The sequence below is a fragment of the Penaeus monodon genome, chromosome 28 (genome assembly GCF_015228065.2).
Source record: "Penaeus monodon isolate SGIC_2016 chromosome 28, NSTDA_Pmon_1, whole genome shotgun sequence".
Classification (NCBI taxonomy): Eukaryota; Metazoa; Arthropoda; class Malacostraca; order Decapoda; family Penaeidae; genus Penaeus; species Penaeus monodon.
This window is the reverse complement of record NC_051413.1, coordinates 25,450,424-25,450,838: the sequence shown is the minus strand read 5'-3', so window position 1 is coordinate 25,450,838 and position 415 is coordinate 25,450,424. Positions and strand designations below refer to the sequence as shown.

Sequence of the window (415 nt, the reverse complement as noted above, 5' to 3'; positions counted from 1 at the left end):
GGAGAACGCGAATCGGGCCGCTACGTGGCGCTGTACGAGCCCGTGCAGTGCCTCCCGCTGGCGTCCCTCCTCCTCGCGCTCAACGTGTCCCACGTACACTTCGTGTCGCTGGACGTCGAGGGCGCCGAGCCCGCCATCCTCCGGTCCTTCGCCTGGGACGCCATCACGGTGGACGTGTGGCTGGTCGAGCACATCACCAGGGAGGACGCTGCTGACAGCGAAAGCGGCCCCGCAAACCGAGGCCATTCGTCCAGCCCCATGCATGCAGGGTCGCAGGACTTCGTCAACCTCTTCCTCTTCCCGGGGGTACGCGCCCTACCCGATGCCCGGGGGCGACCTGGAGGGAAATTATATCTTCGTCAGAAAAAAATCTGACGTTTACAAAAAACTGTTGAAGGAGAACGGCATTCTGTAA

General features: G+C 62.2%; 1 protein-coding gene across 1 annotated transcript in view; it reads left to right on the top strand.

Annotated features, from left to right (window-relative positions):
- Window positions 1-415, top strand: part of LOC119591116 — a gene marked incomplete at its 3' end in the record, with an annotated part of 5,295 nt that extends 4,880 nt beyond the window's left edge. The window contains 1 exon segment of the mRNA XM_037939831.1: window positions 5-415. Within this exon segment, the coding sequence (XP_037795759.1) occupies window positions 5-375 (371 nt within the window).